This window comes from Candida dubliniensis, chromosome 6, assembly GCF_000026945.1.
Source record: "Candida dubliniensis CD36 chromosome 6, complete sequence".
Classification (NCBI taxonomy): domain Eukaryota; kingdom Fungi; phylum Ascomycota; class Pichiomycetes; order Serinales; family Debaryomycetaceae; genus Candida; species Candida dubliniensis.
The window spans coordinates 548,680-570,517 of NC_012865.1; the positions used below are offsets into that span (position 1 = coordinate 548,680).

At 34.5% G+C, this 21,838-nt stretch overlaps 8 protein-coding genes across 8 annotated transcripts; 1 reads left to right on the forward strand and 7 right to left on the reverse strand. All coding sequences in view use genetic code 12, as the record gives it.

Moving 5' to 3' along the window:
- Positions 1–243: 243 nt before the first annotated feature.
- Positions 244–609, reverse strand: CD36_62900 (ethanolamine utilization protein, putative; the record flags this gene model as incomplete). The annotated part of the gene is made up of 1 exon (XM_002420990.1): positions 244–609. One exon carries the CDS (start codon positions 607–609, stop codon positions 244–246), a length of 366 nt encoding a protein of 121 aa, XP_002421035.1.
- Positions 610–1,188: 579 nt separating this feature from the next.
- CD36_62910 (ubiquitin-binding protein, putative) lies at positions 1,189–3,480 on the reverse strand (the record flags this gene model as incomplete). Its single annotated transcript, XM_002420991.1, has 1 exon — positions 1,189–3,480. The coding sequence occupies one exon, from the start codon at positions 3,478–3,480 to the stop codon at positions 1,189–1,191; it is 2,292 nt and encodes a 763-aa protein (XP_002421036.1).
- A 491-nt stretch (positions 3,481–3,971) lies between these two features.
- On the reverse strand, positions 3,972–5,018 carry CD36_62920 (transport vesicle protein, putative; the record flags this gene model as incomplete). The annotated part of the gene is made up of 1 exon (XM_002420992.1): positions 3,972–5,018. The coding sequence occupies one exon, from the start codon at positions 5,016–5,018 to the stop codon at positions 3,972–3,974; it is 1,047 nt and encodes a 348-aa protein (XP_002421037.1).
- A 308-nt stretch (positions 5,019–5,326) lies between these two features.
- CD36_62940 (pantothenate transporter, putative) lies at positions 5,327–6,781 on the reverse strand (the record flags this gene model as incomplete). Its single annotated transcript, XM_002420993.1, has 1 exon — positions 5,327–6,781. The coding sequence occupies one exon, from the start codon at positions 6,779–6,781 to the stop codon at positions 5,327–5,329; it is 1,455 nt and encodes a 484-aa protein (XP_002421038.1).
- Positions 6,782–7,771: 990 nt separating this feature from the next.
- CD36_62950 (amidase, putative) lies at positions 7,772–9,484 on the reverse strand (the record flags this gene model as incomplete). The annotated part of the gene is made up of 1 exon (XM_002420994.1): positions 7,772–9,484. The coding sequence occupies one exon, from the start codon at positions 9,482–9,484 to the stop codon at positions 7,772–7,774; it is 1,713 nt and encodes a 570-aa protein (XP_002421039.1).
- A 4,024-nt stretch (positions 9,485–13,508) lies between these two features.
- Positions 13,509–14,912, reverse strand: CD36_62960 (cell wall integrity and stress response protein, putative; the record flags this gene model as incomplete). The annotated part of the gene is made up of 1 exon (XM_002420995.1): positions 13,509–14,912. One exon carries the CDS (start codon positions 14,910–14,912, stop codon positions 13,509–13,511), a length of 1,404 nt encoding a protein of 467 aa, XP_002421040.1.
- Positions 14,913–18,341: 3,429 nt separating this feature from the next.
- On the forward strand, positions 18,342–19,199 carry CD36_62980 (conserved hypothetical protein; the record flags this gene model as incomplete). The annotated part of the gene is made up of 1 exon (XM_002420996.1): positions 18,342–19,199. One exon carries the CDS (start codon positions 18,342–18,344, stop codon positions 19,197–19,199), a length of 858 nt encoding a protein of 285 aa, XP_002421041.1.
- A 535-nt stretch (positions 19,200–19,734) lies between these two features.
- On the reverse strand, positions 19,735–21,648 carry CD36_62990 (RNA-binding protein, putative; the record flags this gene model as incomplete). Its single annotated transcript, XM_002420997.1, has 1 exon — positions 19,735–21,648. The coding sequence occupies one exon, from the start codon at positions 21,646–21,648 to the stop codon at positions 19,735–19,737; it is 1,914 nt and encodes a 637-aa protein (XP_002421042.1).
- Positions 21,649–21,838: the final 190 nt, after the last annotated feature.

Sequence of the window (21,838 nt, forward strand, 5' to 3'; positions counted from 1 at the left end):
GTTTGGTGAAATGTCGCCCCCGCCCTTTAGTTCCAGAAGTTTCTAATGTCGCACTCTTAGTTCTGCAAAATATGTCGCCGGTGTGTGATACTAACACTCAAGGTTAGTCTTGTTCTTGAATTTAACTACAAATCCGTGAGTTTGGTAACACAAGGAACTGGTTGTCTTCTTTCTTTTTGTTTATTACTTGATGAATAAAACTACTTAGATGATGTGAACTAAAGTAATAAATATACCATAAATCTATGCAGCACCATTTGGTCTCAAACCAGTGAAAAATGCTAAAGCGTAATCAGTAGATTCAAAAGTGATAGTTGTACCTTTACTAAAGTAAAATACGTCACCCGGTTTAGCATTAACTTTTTTTCCAGTTTCATCAGTAAGGGTGAATTCGCCTGATACTTCAACAATAATTTTCATTTCATCGTAATCGTAAGTGTAAACTAATGGCTCACCTTTTTCTTGTCTGTAGAAACCACATGAGATTTGTTTATCTTTTGGAGCATCACTGGTAAAAGTATCTTCCAAAAAGGAGTTGTTGCCTGGAGATGGAATTTGAGCTGGTTTGACGTCTTTACCTTCAGCAGCTGGTTTGTATAATAATGGCATGGTGAAACAATGATAGTGTTAATGCGGGGATAGTTTGAATAAAGTGGTTTCTTGATATTGATTGATAAACAGTATTAAAAAATATATAAAAAAGAGGCAAATAAATTTGGGATATGATATCTATATTTATATTCTTCATTCTTTATAGTTTCATTAATAGAATCAATTAGGAAAACACCACCACCACTTACTTTCATTTGGTTGCAATACAGGTTTTATCTTAGGAGATACGCACATTGTTTTTTTTTGCTGTTTCCTGTACTATCACTTCGGGATACAATTTCCCAATTAGGATATGAGATCCCACATTCAAATTCAATATTTCAACATCAATCTAATCACTTCCCACTCTAGAATGTTATTTGTTCTTCAATTAATAATAATTAAACAGAAAAAAAAGGCTCCTATAAAGTACAGATATTACTTCAACTATTTACAAACTAGCATTCCCATTTGGGATCACCACCAAAAAATATATAAGCAAAAAAGAGAAAAAAAAAAAACTTGCCCTAATTTGGTTAAAGGATCCTTATGCACACACACACAAATATATATATATATATAAATCAATTTCATATTTCAACCATCGACCAATTGCAAACATGCATCAATACAGACATCTATATTCCCTCTGTTGATAAATATCACGTCTTTCAAAATGTTAGTATCCAACGAGGGAAATATTTCAATTAATGTATCATAGGCTTTTCGCATCTGTTCAGCATTAATTTCTTCTTCCCTTGGAGGCAATGGTTGATATTGAGCTGAAGGATCGTTCTGCTCTTGAGGTGGTGGAGGATTAGCTGGTGGTTGGAATTCTTCTGGTTCAGATTCCGATAAATGAGGCAGTGGCGACAAAAAGTTTGTAATAGATTTTGTAAACATTTCTGCACTAGAAAATAATACCTTCGAAGGTGATAGTCCATTCGGAGTATTGGGCGTATCTGGTTTTAAGTGTGCTTCACCACTACCATCTGTTGGTGTTGTTGGGATTGTTGGGATTGGTTGTACTAATTTCAATTGTTGTAGCTTTTGTTTCCCTTGCGCCTCCCATGCTTCCATATGTGCATCAAATTCAGCTTGACTTATAGTCAAATCTTCTGCGGTAATATTTTGTATAAACTCAATTGCACCTTGAATGGATGAAAGATAGTAGCTTGTTTCTCCATGTAATAACCACTCTTGTCCTCTGAAATTCTCAATATAATGGATGTTACTGATCAAGTGGTCAGTTTTGGCTTTGAATATGACTAGAATCAATATTGGGATAAATGAATCTGCATTTGTTTCCTGTTTACTCAACTTCAAATAGCTGAATATAATCTTGCATGCATTGAGAATACATATGATTTTGTCTCGTGGTGCTCTGTAATTGTTGATTTTGTTTAATTCAGTAATTGCATACTCAAGAAATGATTGATCATTTTTCACAATTTTATTTGCCAACTCATTGATATCGATATCCAAGTGGTTCCCATTTATCCAAGAGAATTTTTCCAATTGCACAGCAAAAGATTCATCCTTTTGCAAATCTAGTGTATAAGATTCAGGGATGTAAGACAAGTGTTGTTTAATAACTTCTGCTGGAAAACACAAATCATGCAAACGATTCATAATCAACTTCTCTAATCCTTCACGAGAATTTTCCAAGTCAATTTGATCCATAGATGCAAATGGTTCATACAATGTAAACTTCTCATTCATAAAAATCTTGAAATCCAGAATAATCTTAATTCTTTGATCGGATGTAAATGTATGACCCTGTCTAATGAATGAACCTAAAAATGATCGAATGTATCTCACTATTGGATCCGCAGATTTTTTGCGCAATTGAACTAAAAATGTTTGAAAATCAAATGGTTTATGCGACTGTTTGTTTTGTTCTGAAGAATCATTAACCTGAAACCTGTGTTTGTGTGCTTTGTTTGGATCGGTTATCGATACATCTTGAGTAAGTACATCATTAGTACTTTTAGACTCAGAACCCCCTACTTTTATGCTCAATTCTTCGACTGCAGACTGTTCTTTTTCAGACCCGGCGATATCAAGCAAGTTACCTTTTGGTGTGCTGCTTTCAACTTGATTTGTGTTTGTAGACTCCGATTTTGCAAGATCATCATGCAAATTGTGATTTTTACTGCTGAGAGTTTCCGTGTCATCCAAATCAATCAAATTATCATTAACTGCTTCTTCCTGCTTTTCAGCAACCTCTTTTTCTTCAGGTAGTATATAAGGCTGAATTGTCATAAGTGCAGCAAATGAGGTAGTTCCGTTGTTTTTTTGTTCAGTCTGTTTGATGGATGGAGACAAAGTGATATCCTTAGTCGACGTTCCTTCTTTCTCTGACACTGCTTCTTTTTCTTTGGGCGACTCTCCATCGTCACCGTCATCATCCAGTACCATTTTTTCTAGTTTATCTTCTTGGGAGACTTCATCATCCTCATGTTTTTCTGTAAAAGGTTGATGTTCTTCATGTTCTGTTTTAGCCTGTTCTTTATCATCTTTATTGATATCGAATTTATCAAACAAACCAATCAAATCTGTTTTGGATGAGTTTGTAGAGGTAGTAGATACATTATTACCTACTGATTCACCATTATCAATAGTAACAACTGCTGGAACAACTCCCGTGGCTGACAATCTTGGAGACGAAGACTTTGGCGGGGTCTTGCTGGAATTGTTGGTCGATACAGAACTGTCAAAGTTGCTTTTCAACAATATGTTCAGTATAAATGGTGGTGGCTTCACCGTAACTGGTTGTGGATTGTCATTAGATGTCAAATTGCTGTTGCTTGTCGTATTGGTATTGTTGGTTGATGTCGTGGGGGTCGACTTTGATATATTAAAATTTAGTTGATTCTTGAACGACATTATTGAAAACTGTATCTTCTATAAAAGCACTTGAATAGGATAGGTAAAATTTTTATCACTCTTTCACTTTCTGGTTAAAAATGCAGTAATGTATGTATAAGATGATTGATTTGATGTTTCCAGGGATAAATGATCAATCTTGGTAGAAATCGATTCTGTCGTAGCTTTTTTCCTGCCTTTGATTATTCGCACTGTGGTTTCATTTACCAGCCATGGAAGAAATATTATGTATGATCAAATTTACGAATTACGTAATCACCACCAACAAACATCGCTATTATCAGTTTCGGTTAAGAAAACCAACAACTCTTATCTTCTAACTAATCCCATTTATAGACGGGAAATGTGGTACGTACTTTTTATAGGATACAGACCATAAATAAACTTGACATGTATTATGTACTCCTAGGTAAAATCCTGTACAAACCTCTAACCGTTTTCTATAATTGTTTCCATGTAAGAAACCATTTTTGTAACCTTAGCCTCAACATCTAAAGCATTTCTTCAGATGTTCGTACACCATTATCTTTATTGGTATTATTGCCATTTCCTTGTTGTCTTGGATCATCTTCATTGTCATCAATGATAAAATTATCAGCGTCAAAATCTGCCGAATTTAATTCAATTTCATTACTCCCCAATTCCAAATCATCTTCAAAATTTCCAAATACCATAACGTCATCAGCGGCTATACCTCTAGAATGATAGCTTGCCAACTTTTGTTGCATTTTGGCGTATATCAAATACGCAGCTAAAGTTGCAGCAGTTCCAGTGAGGACAATACTTATGATATCAACAATTTTCGTGCCTCCGCTGGATTTGTCGTCACCAATTTGTTTCAATTTACTGCCAACAAACAAATGGATCAAGATTTTTGGCGATGTAATCAATGTAGCCAAAAAATAGGTGAGTAAGGGTAATTCTGGAATAGCGGCCAATGCACCATTTGATAACGAGTAAGGTAAAGGGCACAATCTAATCAAAATCAAGAGAAATAATGAATTGCCTTCTCCTAGAATTTCTGCAAATGCTCTGAATGTTTCATTGTGATTCATCAATTTGACAGCTTGATTATGGAGAACATAACGGTATACTATGAATGAACAAGTTGAACCCAAAACGGAAGCACTTGCTATCAATGGCCAGCCTTGTGGGCACCCATATATCATCCCTGTTAAAAACGACAATGCGGAAAATCCAACCAATGGAGGGAACCCAACCATAAATATCAAGACAAATATTATCAACGATCCATATTTCAAATTATGCCATTCGTCAGACAAATATATGAGGAATCTGATTATATATATATGGAAAATGACCATCAAAATGGATATGACACCAATCACAACAAGAGCTCCACCCAATAGTATTTGTTTAATGATTGATTGTTCCAAGTACCACGTTCGAGCTTGTTGAATAATGTCTGTTACTGCGGCGAGTTTTGAAGCTAGAACATTTCTTAAGGTAGAAAAGGATGAATCCTGATTATAATTGTACCGATACTCATGATCGTCAGATGTCGGGAGTTGTGGCATGGTTGATAGAGGAGGTGGCACAACAAATTGTATAAACTAAAATAAGTTGCTACTTTAGATAAAACTTTATCAACAGCTTTCTTTCTAAATTTTTTTTTTTTTTTTCTGCAGGTATTTAACAGAGAAGTAGGCAAAAAAAAAAAAGAGGACAACATTACGAGAGGAGACATTGTTACCACAAAGGTCAGTTGTAAATCCCAACTTAACCAATTGTTCTAAGCTAAGCCGAGCTATTTTCGGGCCGGCCAATTATTAGCCAACTAAAGACTTCTTATTACAATCAAACACAGATATACCTTCTATTGATTTTATACTTTGATAGGACTACCCAGTTCAACTTCGTCTGACTCACCCTCCATGACCACTGCCACTAAACCACCGCCATTACGTGATTGGTGCTTATCCTTGGCTTGTAACACTTGTATTACCACAACAACACCAATACTGGCAATTGCTGTTGCTAGCAATGCCCAGCAACCTTTTTTGAACTCGGGAGCTGTATCAGCACCATAAAATAAAATTGACCACCAAGCATTAACTGCATTACTAAACATATTCATTGATGCTAAAACAATTGCTCGTTCTTGTAAATCATTAATACATACAACATTAGCCCAACTGAAAAAAACGGTTTGACCAGCAAACGAAACGGCACTCAAGTATTGGGATACAAAAACAGCACCTGTATTATCAGGCTTGGCAGCAAACACGGCCGCTGCAACAGTTGTAAATATACCAATTATTATACCCATGTGCCAATGATGTCTCCCTTTACCAAAGGCATGGATGTATAATGCCAGAATGATGGTAGCCACTACACCTACAGCATACTGCCCCATTGGATAATGGTTCCTTTGCTCGACACTGTAATTGTAGTACTTTAACCACAATGCCATAAGCGAATTTGTCACAAATGATTCATTCTCACCGCCCAACACCCAAAGGAAGGAAAATAAATACCAATGCCAGTTTGTGAAAACCCGATTACAAATAGACATCAAATTCCAGTCATTATTGGCCTTCTCTTTGGACCTTAATTTTTTTTCAAGCGCTAATTGATGCTCTTCATTCGTCATATAAAATGGTTTAGAAAGTTGTGGCTCATCTGGAAAACAGAAAAACCCAAAAATGACAATGGGGACGGTAATTATAAAGTCTATGACGAATAGCCACCTCCAACCACGGATTCCATTATAATCTTCCATATTTCTATAAATTGCTGCTTGAAGCACTCCAGAAAACAACGACCCAAGTAATCCAGAGCTCGTAAACACAGCAGTACGCATGGGTAGTAATTCCTCGTCGTAATATGTACCTAATATCAAATGAGTGCCAGCAAAAGTCACCGATTCAAACATAGCTTCAAAAAATCTAATCACACAAAGTTGTTTAAATGAGTGAACTTTGTACATTGATAATGTCAATACCGCCCAACAAAACCCACAAATTGAAATCCAATATCTTGGTCTGATTTTGAGTAAGATTAAATTATGAGGTATCATAGCAACAATGTAACCTACATAAAAACAAGTGTTAATGATATTTAATTCATTGCCTTTCATTTGTAAATCCTCTTGCATCCCAGAAACATAGGCATTGGCTAAATTTGCTCGATCAAGATAATTTGCCCAATACAATAAGCAAACATAACTGAGTACGAAGGCATCAAGTTTGAATAAGTAGCTTCTTTCAACTGGGTTCTCTGGGGGTTGACCCCACACTATTCGACGTAATGTCCTTAATGGTTGCAATACCTTGTCCATTATGATTTTTAGTTTTAAATGTCTATTGTCTATTCTAATTCTTTTGTTTTCTAAAGGGTGTGAGGATAATTGAATACTATTGTTGTTTCATGAAGTAGTAGAAAATGGTAATAACAAAAAGAAGCAGGAGCAAGTAAAATTTGAACTTAGAATGTACTAAGTTTATATATAGTCATGAAAGATGGTGAAACAGTGGGATTTTTCCTTATCAGATGAGATTAGAGAAAGAATTGAAAAGAAGATTTTTTTTTTTTTTTTTTTGTAGGTTTCTCCATATCTCAGATGATTCTTTTGTATAATATGCTCGTTTATAAATCCTATCTTTAAATTATCAGAATTACACTAGTACGTAGATGGTTCATCAACACTCAATAGGCCCCTTGATGATCTTATCTTTTAAAAAAGACAAAAAGAAATTTATTACCGACAAAAGTTACTGAATTTGAGATTAGCCGCATTTGATTAGTACAATAGTACAACAATGTATCATTTTCTTTGTTTGTTAAGTTGCTTATAATTGGTTTATCTTACAATATTATGTCCAACTGACATCATCATTTCCAGTAACAGATTCCGTGTCTCACCTTTTGCCTGCCCGCTATCGTTTATCGTTCTACTGTAGTAGTTCTTATTTACCTGTCCCTGTGACTTGACGTGATTTCGAAGGAATCCCAAATCCTAGTTTTTCAATGATCACTATTACTCGTTATCGTTATCGTTATCTTAAATAAGATCTGTAATTGGTTGAAAAAGATAATAACACCCTTGATAATTCACTATTGCCTCGATCTAAATCATTGTCAATCAAAATAAGTTTTTCAGTCGACGTTGCCATCTAAGAGTAGAAATTGGCATTTACGTGTTTATTTCTTTCTCCAACTTGGCCTGCTCCTTCTCATGACCCTATTAGTTGCAAAAACATCAACTTCTTCCTTGAGTAACAGAAAGAACTAGTAAATACATTTCAAATTCTATTTAACCGTACAAACTTTAATCAGTATAATTAATTAACTTTGAAATGATCTTCATCATAGCTATTACTTTTTCTTCTTCAAATCTTCTTGCGACCAATTGTAAGGCAACAGCACCACCATGACTCTCTTCGGGATCATAGTCTTTCCAGACCTGGACATCAATATCATTGTAATTCCCAGGAGCTTCATCAACAACATCTACAGTTTTATCAACCCTGGTCACTGGGAACACACCAACTGTATAATCAAGAGCATTAAATGGAGAAGTGTAGCCAACATATGTAGGAAATTTCCCTAATGGATTACCAGCAAATGGGGTAGCAGGCATAATAATAGCATCAATTGGATTCCCATTAGAAGTAGAATCAGCAGTGGCATTCCATCGTTTAAGATATTTATCGATCAAAATTGTTCTTTCACGTTGCAATTTCCATAGTTGAGACACCGGAATGTCTTTACTAGTTCCATAGTTTTCCATATAAGGGAAAAATGGTTCACTGACCACAGTAGTTTCTTCCAAAACGTGATGGCCTCCATCACTAACGAAAAATTGCCCAATGATTTCTGACAACCGAACATGATCCTGAGGATCCCATTCAATTATATGGTGGCCTTCTTTCTTTAATGCTTCGGTCACCATTTCCATTCCACGGCGTATTGGAGGAGTTGGTCTGACAAATCCATCGTCCATTAATATGGCAATATTCAATTTTGGAGATTCTTGTGGTAAAGCAGTGTTGCCATTAATTGTTACTCTATCAGTCAGGATATTGCCAAATTCAATTTGTCGCCAAGGAATTTCGACACATTTAGCATCACTCAACCACGGCTTAGCATCGATTATTGTCTTGCAGTAAAACTCTAAATCATCAAGATTATCACAAATTGGGCCATTTACACTGTTGACGGATTCCAACCCTGGCAAACCTGAACGAGTCCCAAACGTAGGAAATCTGCCAAAAGAGGGTTTAATAGCATACAAATTTTGGAAGGATGCCGGGATACGAATGGATCCGCCAATATCCAGTCCAATACCAATTGGCGAGCCTTTCAACTTAATTAATGCCGCTTCGCCACCCAGTGAACCACCACAGCTTAATAATCGATTCATTGGGTTGACAGTACTGCCCCAAACATGATTTGTGGTTTCAGGCATCATCATGGCCACGGGAACATTTGTTTTTACATATAAAATTGCACCCAATTGGCGTAGCATTTCCACCAATGTCGAATCATACTCAACTTGTTGTGGATTAAAACAAAAATTCACCATACCTAAAGTTGTACCATGGCCCTTAACATTGAAATTGTCTTTTAAGGAAACAGGTAAGCCATGCAATGGTCCAACAAGTTTACCTCCACCTGGTGAAACCAATTGGTAATGATCCAATTCTTTGGCTCTCTTAATCGCTTCATCAAAGAAAATTTCTGTCAAACAGTTTGTCAATTGATGAGCAATTGAAGCACGGTGACAAAATGCTAATGCGACTTCTAATGATGTCCAGGTTTGTGATTTGATATTATTGACTATGTCAACTGCTTTTGATTCGGTTATAAGGATTTCCTTTGGTGTTAAATGATTCGTCTTTTTAATCCAGTTTAAAACATCAGTAACTTCATCTGCTGGTAGTTCGTGTTGTGGAATTAACCATTCAGGGTTAAACTTCTTGTCACGAATAGATCTTTTCTTAGCTGCAATCTCTTTATAAACCGGGTGTGTTATTGTCATAATTAAAAATGATGATGAGTATTTAAAAAAAAAAAAAAAAGAATATTTTATAGAAAAGGAGGATTATTATTAGATTGAGGGATTTATATATACGGATTTGATTCTTAGATAAGGGTTTCAAAAAATTGCAATTGATAGTACTTCAATAATCAGGGCTCTTTTTTTAAGTTTCGCTATTATTAATTGTTGAACAATAAATATGTGTAATGGTCATTTTTCAGAATTCACAAAATAAAGCACAATATTATTTAAAGATAAATAGTTGTTAGGAAGATAATAACGGAATTAATTCCCTCTCAAGTTCAATTAACAAACATTAATCCCCCAATCGAACAAAAGCTTATCGCATCTTATCTTTCTTGAAGAGAAAAAAAAAAAAAAAAAAAGATTGTGGGGGTCTTGCATATTCAATTCTCCTGATACTTTGATCTATAATTATTGTTACATAGAATGGTATTACCAAAAAGACGTGTGGCGTAGAAAGTGGGAAACTGCATCCGATATCTAAAGCCCCTCAAGAGCTTTCTGTTTTAGGTTTAATCTGTCAATTGTAGACGGCAACTTAACTTTTATTCAGATAAGGGTATATTGACTGTATTCCCATCAGCACAGTATCCCACTCCATGACTCTTGGAAGGGTTCCGCTCCCAGGCCGTAGCTTGGGAGTCCAATATGCGATTCCCCCATAGCCGCCACTTGATAGCGAGCTTGAGTCCCAGCATTTCCGCTGCCCATAGCCCCCTATCAGGCCCTGCATTGGCACCAGACATAGTGGTAAAACCAACCTACGCACCGGCTTTAGCACTAACACAGGCACTGGCATACTGTATTTGAGATTGACGTAGGTCCGCCTCTAAACAGTAGCACTGGCACCCGCAGAAGCACATGCACAACGCCTGCTTATAAGAGAACGCTACATCAAGAGTTTCGCATCCAAGGACCCCTTTACGTCTTCCTCGGATCTACTTCTCTCTCAATAGCGCCTTCCCTATCACCATATCTCCTATCCCCGGGACATTCTATCCTGTACAACTTATACAAAATACATATCCTATAGTAATCAACTATATAGTGTTAGCACCAAGTAAATTAAACTATTTGCAGTATAGATGGGGAGACCGATACTGTCAGGATGTCCAGCTCAATATTTGTATTCAGGTATTTTTCCGGCGGCAAACTGGTTTTTTTTCCATCTGTGTCAGTGTTAAATTTGTTTTTTGGTTGCAAAAGACTGAATCGTATGGATAAAGGAGCAAACAATACAACAAACTAATAGGCACAAACAAATCCAATTCATATTCAGGAAGCAGCAAACAAAATAATAAATTGATTTGGATGAATACAATGTAGTTACTTTTAATCGGGATAAATATCAGCATTGGGGATTCACTTGATATGGTAATCTTCAACAGCGTCGATATAGGAAAAGCAACTTAGATTGAATTAAGGAATAAGCGACAACATTGGATAACGATATGAAAGCACCATTGTTAAAAGGGTCTTTATAATAAAGATATTAAAGATAATATTAAGAAAAGGAAAAGAAAGAAGAAAAAAGTGAAAAGAAAAAGAAAACTTTTTTGGTTGCCAAAGATTTCTTTAGGTTATTTATATAGTAGAGAAAATTATACACACATAAACTGGTAATTTTGTGATTGTGTCAATTTATTATATGCTTATAGTTGTACTGTAGAACTAGCCGCTGAAGTATTTGCGTTTGTGGACATTGAAATTTGGCGCTTACAATAGTGGTGGGTTATATGATTATACTATTAGATGACAACATCCTTTAGGTCTAGTAGCCAAACCCTTCTAGTGTAAGATTCCTTTAATGCATTACCAAGCCTCGCAGAATAAGTAGCTCAAGAACTATTGGTTATTGCTTCGAATTAGCAACATGTCAGCGCTAAAGTTTTCTTTTCTTATCAATTATCCATAGACATAATAGTAAGAGACATATGGTCAAGGAATAATACAACAAAGTTATTACCCCCACCGCTATTGTTTCAAATCATTTGATACATTTGATATACCTTAGACGTGTGAGTATAGGAAATCTAGATAAAGAACCATTTGTTGCACTACATCGCATTGACATATATATTTACGATACACAAGATCTGAAGAGAGGCTAGTAATGATAAAAAGATGAGTAGTTAAAAAGGAATTAGTCAATTACTATAGGGCTTTTTATTTGGTTATTCTCATTATTGTTCCCTCTGAAAGCAATACCTGGTTGTACTGTCGTTCACGATTGTAATAATCACTCATATCAATATCAAACACTACCAACAAGAACAGATTGGTTGATCAGCTGACAAGAATATCCAAATAATAAAACCTAGTAAAACAATACCCGTTGATATACAACAATAGAGTTCAATGAATATAACTGGTTGAGGTCACATGACCTTAGTTCTAGACTTGAAATATGCAAAGCGTAAAACCTTCCATAAATTGACAAAACAGCATTTGAGGCGCGCGCTTAAAAAAAAAAAATTGGTCCTAACGTTTTCCAGTACCACCACCAACAACTGTTTTAAAAAAGCAATTCCGACTTACCTAAAACAGATGAAACACGCCTAAACAAAAACAATGCTACAAGTCACATTCAAATAGAATAACAAACTTTGTTAAACAACAAGTTTGAAGAAGAACAACTGAACAACCGAATAAGTCGAAAGATAAACAAGCCAATGGGAAATTGAAACCCGACTACAGAAACCCACGCCGTTGTTGGTGGTCTGTTGACCGGGAGGAGGAATCTGTCAAATTGTAAGAGAAATACTAATCTGAAACATGAAACTCTATCAAAAAAGAAAAATTCTCGTCCCAGCTAGGAAAGCATAACAACAAGAATGAAAAAAAAAAAGACACGCTCATGCCAATAAATCAATATTTGCAGTAGTAAGAAAGGTTATGCAGGATTGGTAGATTGTATCGTTTGTTCTTTCCTATCTTCTCTTGTATAATTGATTGTTGATTCCAATTCACGTTTTTTTTTTTCTTACTTTTAGCACCACTTACTTGAGGCGGGGGATGGGACAGATTATTAACAAGAATAAGGCGATCAGGTGAAAAAATTGAGAAAAAGCAGGTGGATCAACTACTTAATGTCTGATTGTTGAAAATACACGGGTCTAGAACAGAAAGTAATCTCCATACATATCATTATTGTTGTAAGGGGAGTGAAAGGTACACGAAACACGCTAGTAACAAAATTAAGCCCATTGTTGAAATCCACTACACTTCTGTTTCAGCGTTTAGCGGTGATGGCAGTAGTGGCTGAGTGTGTCTCGGAAGTCGTGTCAATAGAGAGAAGAAGAAAACAAACAAACTAAAGGAATTTAAAATCGTGATTGTGACATTTTTTTGTTTTGTGGTTTTCGATTTTGTGTTATGGAAACGGAAATAAAAAAAATAAACTTTCAACAATCGGTTATTATGGGAATTAGAATTCCATTGTTCAATAATGCTGTTGTTGTTAGAAGAAGCTGTTTCGAATTTCTAAACTTAAGGGTTCAAAGACAAAGTGTAAACATGATTGTAGAAATGGTAGTACGGTAGTCATACTGATCTAAATACGATAGTAGTACCCAAGATCTGGTTGGATAAAGATGGTGATATTTTAGTTCGAAGATTACATAAACAGACGTATAAGTTCTCATATCTGTTGTAGCAAATAGTTGATTCATTTGGTAAATTGTTCATCACCAGTATTGATGAGAGCACCATGATAAATGTAATGTGTTGATATTTGACCAGTTCTATAAATACAAGAGTATATCGAAACCTAATTGTAGATGGAAACCCAAGACATTTTGGTATATAAAATATTTCTTTATAACGTGAGTCATTATATACGTATATACTGAAAAATGAATTAAATATAGAAAGAAAAAGAAAAAGAAAAGAAAAACCCCCTATTATAAATGAAAAATAAATGGAAACGAATGATGAAGAAAGGTGTAAGGAAGGTGAAGATGTCTATAGCAACGTTCAACTAATGCAGAATGTGATTCTCTTAATTATTGACCACTTTTAAAGATCCGGGATTTCGAGCAATCATATCTGGTAATGATCCATTACTCAATTTTCGTCTACCAAATTCTGGATTCGGTGAATCGGTATTCAAAAGTCCATTATTGGCATTATTGTTGTTGTTATTGTTAGGGTTGGTGATGGCATTATTATTGTTGGAGTTATTATAATCATAAAATGCAAATTCAGTATCTGTTTGTGATCCAAATGAGTGATTACCATCACCACTGGTTCCACTAGAGCTTATTTTGTAATTGTGACCGTAACCACCTGATCCACCGACAGTTCCATTTGATGTAATTTGTTGTCTTGGGGTTTGTTGTTGAGATGTATCAAAATTATTATAACCACCAGCAATTAAAAATGGATTAGGATCCATCATTGGTGCTCCTCCACCGCCACCGCCAGCACCACCACCTATGGTTGAATATGGATGATGTTCCATTTCTTGCTTTGGCCCAGAAAGTGTGAATTGATCATCCACATCTTCATCGTATTCATCCTGCTTCTTTCTTCTATGCCAACAGAACAAAAATACTAATCCTGCAATTAATGCTGTTCCAGCGACTGACCCAACTACAGCTCCTGCTATAGTGCCTCCTGAAACTGATGATTTTGATTGGTTTTTACCTTTATCGTTATTGCCAGTCTCTGATGGAGATGAAGATGTAGATGTAGATGGTGGCGTTGTAGTGGAACTGGAACTTGACGACGATGATGTAGATGGATTAGAACTTGGAGTAGCTACTATTGTTTTGTAAACAACACTAGGGGTACCATTCTGTACTGATGTGGAAATTACTGTTGTAGTTCGAGGTTGAGTGGTTGTACGTGATGACGAAGATGAAGTTGTTGTTTCTGGTTGCTCAGTGGTCTCTGGCTGAGCTGTACTCTCTTCAGTTGTTGTTGCTTGAATGGTGGTAGTAGATGGTTCCTCCGTTGATGTTGAAGATGTAGATGAACTTGATGATGACGTGGAGGTCGATGATGACGTAGAGGTCGATGATGTTGTTGTTGATGATGATGATGATGATGTTGAACTTGTAGACGTTGTTGATGTTGAGCTTGATTCTGCTTGGGAATCGGCATCGGCATTAATGTACACCATATATGCAGAGCTTCCACCACAAGTATCCAGGGGCCAACCTGAACATTTCATATTACATCCATTACTTTGTGACGTTGGATCAACATCACCACAATAACATTCGTTACCATTCTTCAATGCTGCCACTCTATACCCTGCACACTGTTGTTGACAGTATCCAGAACTTTGGAATGTATAACTACCTTTTGATTCGGCAACATTAATGGAAGAATAACATCCCAGCTTACTCCAACTATCGGCATATACTGGTAGTAGTAATGACAAAAATATTAACAACATTATGTACTGTTTGTTGATATTATATAAAAATTGTCTAGGGGGGTGGGTATCCTTTATTGGTAATGACTTGAGGTTTCGTTTTGTTTTTTGACTTGTTTCTATGTTGATTCAAATGAAGGGAAGTTGAGTTGTTCTTTAATCTGAATGAATGACTAGGAATATGAGTACGACCAAGCGACGGTAAAGTGAAAACAAAAGTGAAAATAAAAATGTAATTTTTTGCTTAAAAAAAAAAACAATGTTGGAAATCAACAACGACACCGAAACAACGAAACTAAAAAAAAATATGTAAAACAAGGGGAACAAAAAGAATATGATGATTAGAAGAATATCAAAGTAAAAATATAGAAGCAACTAAAAAAAAAAAAAAGAGAACAGAAAATTTTTTCCTCCAATCCTTTCTTTGATTCTGGTGATTTGGTTGATGGATGAAATTTCAATTCTGTTTTGAAAACGGGGAGGTATTTGGTGATTTTGAGCTATTTCTTTTTTTTTTTTTTCTTCTTTTTGGAGGGTATTAAAAAAAAAAAAACAAGAGAAGTGGAGATGTAGGAGAAGTAATAGTTCGTTGGTTGGTTGGTTAGTCAGTAGAAGATGAAATTTTTTTTAGTGTAGTTATTTAGTGGTTTATGTGGTGGTGGATTTATTAGTGATTAAATTGAAATTGCTAAATTAGTTTTAATCTCTGCCTGATTAAGAAAGAGCGAGAAAAGGAAATGAGAAAAAAAAAAAAAGAAATTTCAAATTCAGTCTTATTCTATTTTTAAATTCTTTCTTTAAAAAAGAAAAATTATTATTTAATTTTGTTTGAGGCACAAAATGTTGTTGTTGTTGTTTTGTTATTTTATTTTTGTTACACCACAAAAACTGAAAAAACTTCTTTCTTTGTTTTGTTTATCATTTTTATATAATTAGACACAATTCCGTTCCTTCCTTCCTGAGTCCCTTTTATCAATAATATTCTTCTGTTACGTCGACCCTTAAGCCTCATTTCGCCCTACGTTTTGCTCTACTTTTGCATTTTTTCTACCACGTCCCCGTCCAGTATTGTTCACGGCTTAAATTTTCAATTGTCTTCATTCTCTTTGTGATTGATTACTAATTAGTTAGCCCGCCTTGAGGATTAACTTCTTATCCTTAACCAAACAAGGCTCATCTATATTGTATATTCAACCACTGTCTGGACTCAGCAGTTGGTTGACAACTCATCACTAATAATATACCAAGAGTGCAAACAGTAGAGAAAACCCCAATAATTAGACTGAATTCAAAGATCTGATAATTGTATTTTAGCTTAACTTAATTATCATCATTGTGTACTATAATTAACCTGATTTCTTGGTATGAGCGTATATACATGACATAGGTGGTGGTTGGTTAACGCAACAAGCTTTGTATATGGCTATGGTCTATACTTCTATAGATATTATCGTCATGTAATGACTCCAATACTTTGCAGAAAAGATACCAAAATGTAAAAATCTAATTTCTGGACTAAAAAGAAAAGATGATATTTTTTTTTTTATGCAGTGATCTTCTTTTTGTGGTGTGGTTTTCTTTTGGGTTGTTGATGAGAGTTTGGTGTTTGGTGTTTGGTGTGTCGTGATAGTGATAATACGTGAAAAGTTAAATTCCTTAGGCAAATGCATGTATCTTCACATATATGTATGTCTAGTTTTGTTTGCTTCTGGCGTGGAGTCGTGGTGGCGAATCTATAGATCCACTATTACATAAATCTGGCAACACTCCAACGTCAAAACATTGAGATTGTAAAAAAACACCTACAGTTGATCAATGCTGCAACCAGTTGGTGGATAGAGGTACTAGTTGTGGCTGTGACGGTGACTGTGACGGTGACGATGACAATGTTCCCTAGCTGGTGGGGTTGATAATACCTGCACTTGGCAAGTATTTTCCCCAAGACAAAAAAAAAATGAGCACATACTCGTCAATATCTAAAACATTTGTGTATTAACATACAACTCCTAGTAGATTATACTTAACCATTTCAAACAGGCTTCAATGACAATAGAAGTTTGGTTCAATTGCTGGTTTGTTTGATCTCGGTAATTCTTGTCTCAGATACATGATTGAGCCGACTTCGGCCATATTGTTGCATTTACGTCCTTTTTGACCACCATTCCGCGTTACTCCTTCCAATATCTTCTGTTACAACTGCCAATTCTTGGCGAGTGTCTGCGTCAAGGCAGAGTTCTTTCTCTTTGGTCCGCACCCCCCTTTCTTAGTGGTATTTGGAACGATTTATTTGTTGCCTGATCAAGCACAGTTAGTTTGCCAGCCATCTTTGATGGGAACATTCCTCTTTTATTGTCATTGCTATTCTGTTGTAGAGCTTAATTTCTCAATTACTTGTTATCAATTTTTCTTCATTTTTTCGTTTAATTTGTTTAACCAAAATTGTTTCAGAGTGGTTGCAAAAAAAAGTTAAACAATTGTAAACCCTCTTTGTTACAACACAAGCAAATAGAACAATAGAAAATGAAACAGATAAAGATCAATATTGATAAAGCAGCTACACTTGTTTAATCGACAAAGCAAACACAATTATTTTTGCCTTACCAGATACAATGAACAATGCTAGTCTAGAACTCCAACCAGGATTCAATTGTTGATATAAATATAATAAAACTTAGATATAGAATTATAACTATTTTGATAGTTTCAAGAGATTTTCATATTCAAAGTGTTTTAACCACTTGTTTGTTAATGAGTGTTTTAACCAGGTAGTGTCTAGGCTCAAATATCTTTACTAATTTAAAAAGAATCTCATCACTGGAAAAAAAAAATCTTTTAAAACTCCTTTCTTTTCTTTTCTTTTTCATTAATGTCAATTATAGAATGTAAAGGGAAAGTAGATTTGATATCTTCTTTATTTTCTTTTGGGAAATGAAGGGAGGTAAATTTAAATTGAATTCTTTTATTGGTCCCTTATGATTCTTAGATCAGAATTATAAAAAAAGCCTATTTTCGCTAACCACGATCATATATATAAATTTTCCGTAGATCGTTGTTTGATAGTAGTTGGGCTTACATCATTTTCAGTATTGTACTTTTAGATTATAATGGGGTTTTTTGTATAGATTGATGTATATAAGGAAGGAATAATCCCCAGATATATGTTGAACTTCTGGTCTGGGTTTAAATTTCACTTTAAGCTTTGTAGAATAGGGTATCAACTCCCAAGATCAAATACGACCAGATAAAGACTTGTTTTAGAATAAAAAAGTCTTTCATCAACTGCTGTTTTTTTTTGTCATTTGATGTCTTTGCAGTGGATCCCAACTTAACAAATTTTGCATTCCTTTCTGATCTCTCTGTTTCTCCAAGACAGCACTTCAAAACAGAAAAAAAAAATGACAACCACCAAAAAAGTTTAACAGCAAATAGTAATTACAACACTTATCGATCATGTCTCTAACATCAATACATACAATAGAATCAATTCTTTCACAACTAAACAAAGATGTTCAAGAATTAGATATTCCAACTTTATATCAACTTTCCACAACAACAACGACATCAACCAACACCACCATCCCTAAAGCATCACCATATATCACCAAATTCAAATTAATTCAAATAAAAAACTCATTAACTAATTTAAATAATCAATTTCATGCAAATTTCACCAGCAGTAATAAATATTATCATAATGTAAAACAAACCCTAGATAAACTATACATTAATGAAATCGATGAGAAGTTGTACATTGTTGATAAATTAATCATTCAATATGATCAAGCCAATTCACCAACCGCTTCAAATAGTGGCGATGATGATAATGATCAACAAAAACAAAAACAAGAAGGAGAACAAAACCTACAACATGGTGACAGTGGAGTTATTACCAATGATGAAGAATTATCATCTTTACGTCAACGTCTATTATCATCATCGAAATTACATCAAATAAATCAAGACAATAATAATGATGGTGATACTACCAAATTGAATGAATATCATGAATCAATTCAAGATGATATAGTCAATGAATTGAGTGAATTAACATCGACATTAAAATCAAAAGCTATTGAATTTAGTAGTAAATTATTGAATCAAGATTCAGATATTTTACAACAAACTCATGATAATTTATCAATTAATCGTACAATGTTTGATACATTAAATAAAAATTTAAATGATTATTTACTTAATAAAACTGGCTGGAGTATAAGTATTTGGACATTAATAAAATTTGCTGTGGCATTGATTGTTATATTTGTTGTCATGTTATTATTTATAATTATTGTTCCTAGAATTCGATAATTTTTGAAAATTAAATTTAATTTCTATTTATTATATTGGTGAATGATAAGTAAATAATAAGTATATACAATGATAATAAGAAGTAAATATATATATGTATATCTAATGAATAAAAGCTTGAAAAAAAAAAAAAAAAAACAACAAAATAAAAGTAAACAAAACAAAGATGTATGAACAAATAAAAATAATGGAAAATGGATGATGAAATTTTATAACAATAATGAGGAAAGCAAAAGAAATTCATAATAATAATATTATGAATTAACCGGGGGACCCATTGAAGTAAAACTAGATTTGCATGAAACTAAAAAAAAAAAAAAAAAAAAACAATAAAAAATTGGATTCAATAATGATTGATGAAAAGAAGGAATAAAATGATTTCAAATAATAAATATAAAAATAGTAATGATAGCAGTCATGATAATATGAATAAAACATGAAATGATGATATTATATGTAAACGAATAAAGAAAAAACAGAATAAACAAAATAAACAACTCAATGCATAAATGAATTTGAATAGATTCATTTCATTTTAAAATGGTGTAGACTCTTTATAGAATTCTCCATCCTCAATAATTCCCAATGCTCCACCACCAACAGGTAAAGCCTCTGATTGTATGTCAGATGAGACAGCTGCTGATGAAGGTGATGCTGGTGGGACTTCTGTTTGTGGGGTCAGTAAAGATTGAGTATTATCATCATGATCATTAGCAAATGCTGGTGTTACACCCGAAGATTGGTTTTGTGCTGGTGAAGGAGATGATGATGATAATGGTAATTGATTTTGGAATTGACGAGGTAAATTACCACATCTATCCTTACCAAAATTGATTTTCAAATTTTTATAATCATCAAATGATTTAATTCCGTCAATGGCTTTAATGGCATTAGCAATATTAATAAAATTAATAAATGCACAATTTTTCTCTTCCAAATAATTAATTTGTTCAATATCTCCAAATTTAGTGAAATCTTCTCTTAATTTAGTTGGATTGAAATATTCAAAATCAACAATGTTACCAATATAAATATTTCTTGAAGCTCCATTGGACACTGCCAAGGATAATGCATTGGATAATGGACCAGAATGTTTACCCCAACCAACTTTAATACGACGATTATGAATTGTTAATCCATGTAATTGACACATGGCGAAAAATTGGGCAGCAGCAATAGGATCAATAAATGTAATAAAACAAACGTGACGTTCCTTTAAAAATCGAACGCTTTGTAATAATCCTCCACGAACAACATTACAAATTTCTTCAATTGAAGAATCTTGATGTAAATTACCCAAATAAACCGTACGATTTCCTAAATTATTAGCCCCACCAGCCTGAGTAGCAATCTGTGCTGCAGCAGCTGATTGTTGTACTAATGCCAGAGAAATAAATTCTCGATCAGCAGCAGTAACAATATGTTCCATACCAGGAGCCAACCCTAAATATTGAGCGGCATTATGTTGTTGAGTTTTAGTAATAAATGCACAACGATCTTTACCATAATACACTTTAGGATATTTTTCTGATTGTAAATTATTAACACAACGAATGGCCGAGGCAATACTAAGGAAATGAACAAAGGCAATTCCCTTTTCTGGGATAGTTTTAATACATTCAATTGGACCATAAATACTCAAATCATTAATGATTTCTTCTTCAGATATATTCAGAGGAGATAAATTACCCAAATAAACATTTCTAGTGGCTCCATCATTAGTAACTGCTTGTAACACTCCAGGTTGAATAGCAGTATTTTTCCCCCATCCAACACGAATATTATAACCTTTAATGTTGATTTTCTTCAAAATAAATTCACTATGCATCAATAAGGCAGCATTGGTATCCAAAAAACTAATAAAACAACAATTTTTCCCTGGAATGATTCGAACATTTTCAATTATTCCTGAACGAACATAATCAAGTAATTCATGAGGTTCAAGATCATTAGGTAAATTACCAAGATAAACTGTTCGTGAGTTGCCAGCTTCTTGTCCAGGAGCAACTGCCATACCCGGTAATCCTGGTTGGTGTTGCTGCTGTTGTTGATGATTTTGTTGTTGGTGCTGTTGATCATGTTGTGGAATCATGCCTACTCCCAATTCTGGCTGTTGAAATTCTGGTTGATGAAATGCCTGTTGTTGCTGAAAATGTTGTTGCTCATATTGAGGATAGCCACCAACACCCCCATTACTAAAATCATTATATTGTGACGGTGGCATCAAATTCATCCCATCAAACCCTTCACTACCTTGTTGGTGCTGCTGTTGTTGTTGTTGTTGCTGCTGGAAAAGATGTTCTGGTGCAAATTGACCATATTGAGGAATTTGTCCCGCCATTGGTTGCGGCATTGCCTGAGAGTTTTGTTGTTGATACATTGGATATTGGTTAGGATCCAACATCATATCCTCATTCGGATCAGGTTGTTGCGACGGGTAAAAAGACATTTCAAGTGGTTAAGGTTCCAAAAGTTTTCTCTTCAGTGTCAGTTTTTTTTCTTCTTCTCTTCTATATATAGATTGTTAATCTTGACTTTAAATTACCACTCTAATTATATCTTTCTTTTGTTTGTCTTTATAGTTAATATTGTGTTTCTATATACTGTTATCTATAATTGAATGGTGGTGGTGGCCGTGG